This window comes from Pundamilia nyererei, unplaced genomic scaffold (genome assembly GCF_000239375.1).
Source record: "Pundamilia nyererei isolate P.nyererei 1_Seehausen unplaced genomic scaffold, PunNye1.0 scaffold00053, whole genome shotgun sequence".
Taxonomy (NCBI): domain Eukaryota; kingdom Metazoa; phylum Chordata; class Actinopteri; order Cichliformes; family Cichlidae; genus Pundamilia; species Pundamilia nyererei.
This window is the reverse complement of record NW_005187454.1, coordinates 2824209-2824718: the sequence shown is the minus strand read 5'-3', so window position 1 is coordinate 2824718 and position 510 is coordinate 2824209. Positions and strand designations below refer to the sequence as shown.

General features: G+C 43.1%; 1 protein-coding gene across 1 annotated transcript in view; it reads left to right on the top strand.

The window, feature by feature from the left end:
* The window catches only part of apba1a (amyloid beta (A4) precursor protein-binding, family A, member 1a), a 42937-nt gene that overhangs the window by 29265 nt on the left and 13162 nt on the right, over nucleotides 1-510 (top strand). Inside the window, exon 7 of the mRNA XM_005733665.1 lies at nucleotides 308-394. Within this exon, the coding sequence (XP_005733722.1) occupies nucleotides 308-394 (87 nt within the window). The remainder of the gene's footprint in view (nucleotides 1-307; nucleotides 395-510) is intronic.

Here is a 510-nt window from a genome sequence, read left to right as displayed (position 1 = left end):
CTCCGTGTTTCCTGGACCGTATTATTGTTAGAATTTTCCCGGTTTAGTTTTGTATTGGTTTGCATTCAGCAATAAAGCTGTGTTACTTTGCGTTCACGTTTTCTTCTGTGAGTTAGTGTTTGGGTCTTATTCCTGCCTGCACACAGCCGGTTTGTGACCAGTTTAAACCCAGAACTGAAGGCAGTGCACTTCTCTGCTTTTACTGACCACTTTAGCTGTTTGGTCATGTTTGCCTAATCGCGTGTGCTGTACTGGTTTTGAGACATGTCACCGTGTCTAATGCTGCTTTCTGACTGTGTTTGTGTAGGAACCTGAGGGTGAGCCTCAGCCTCTCACAGAGGTGGATCTTTTCATCTCTACCCAGAGAATAAAAGTGCTCAACGCTGACTCTCAGGTACCCACTTACACTGCAGGCACACATTTCCCTTTCATCTATATTACCGTTTAATTTTTTGCATATTCTGCAGTTTGTGTAGTGTTGTGGTAACATCTGTGTTAACATCAGATTAA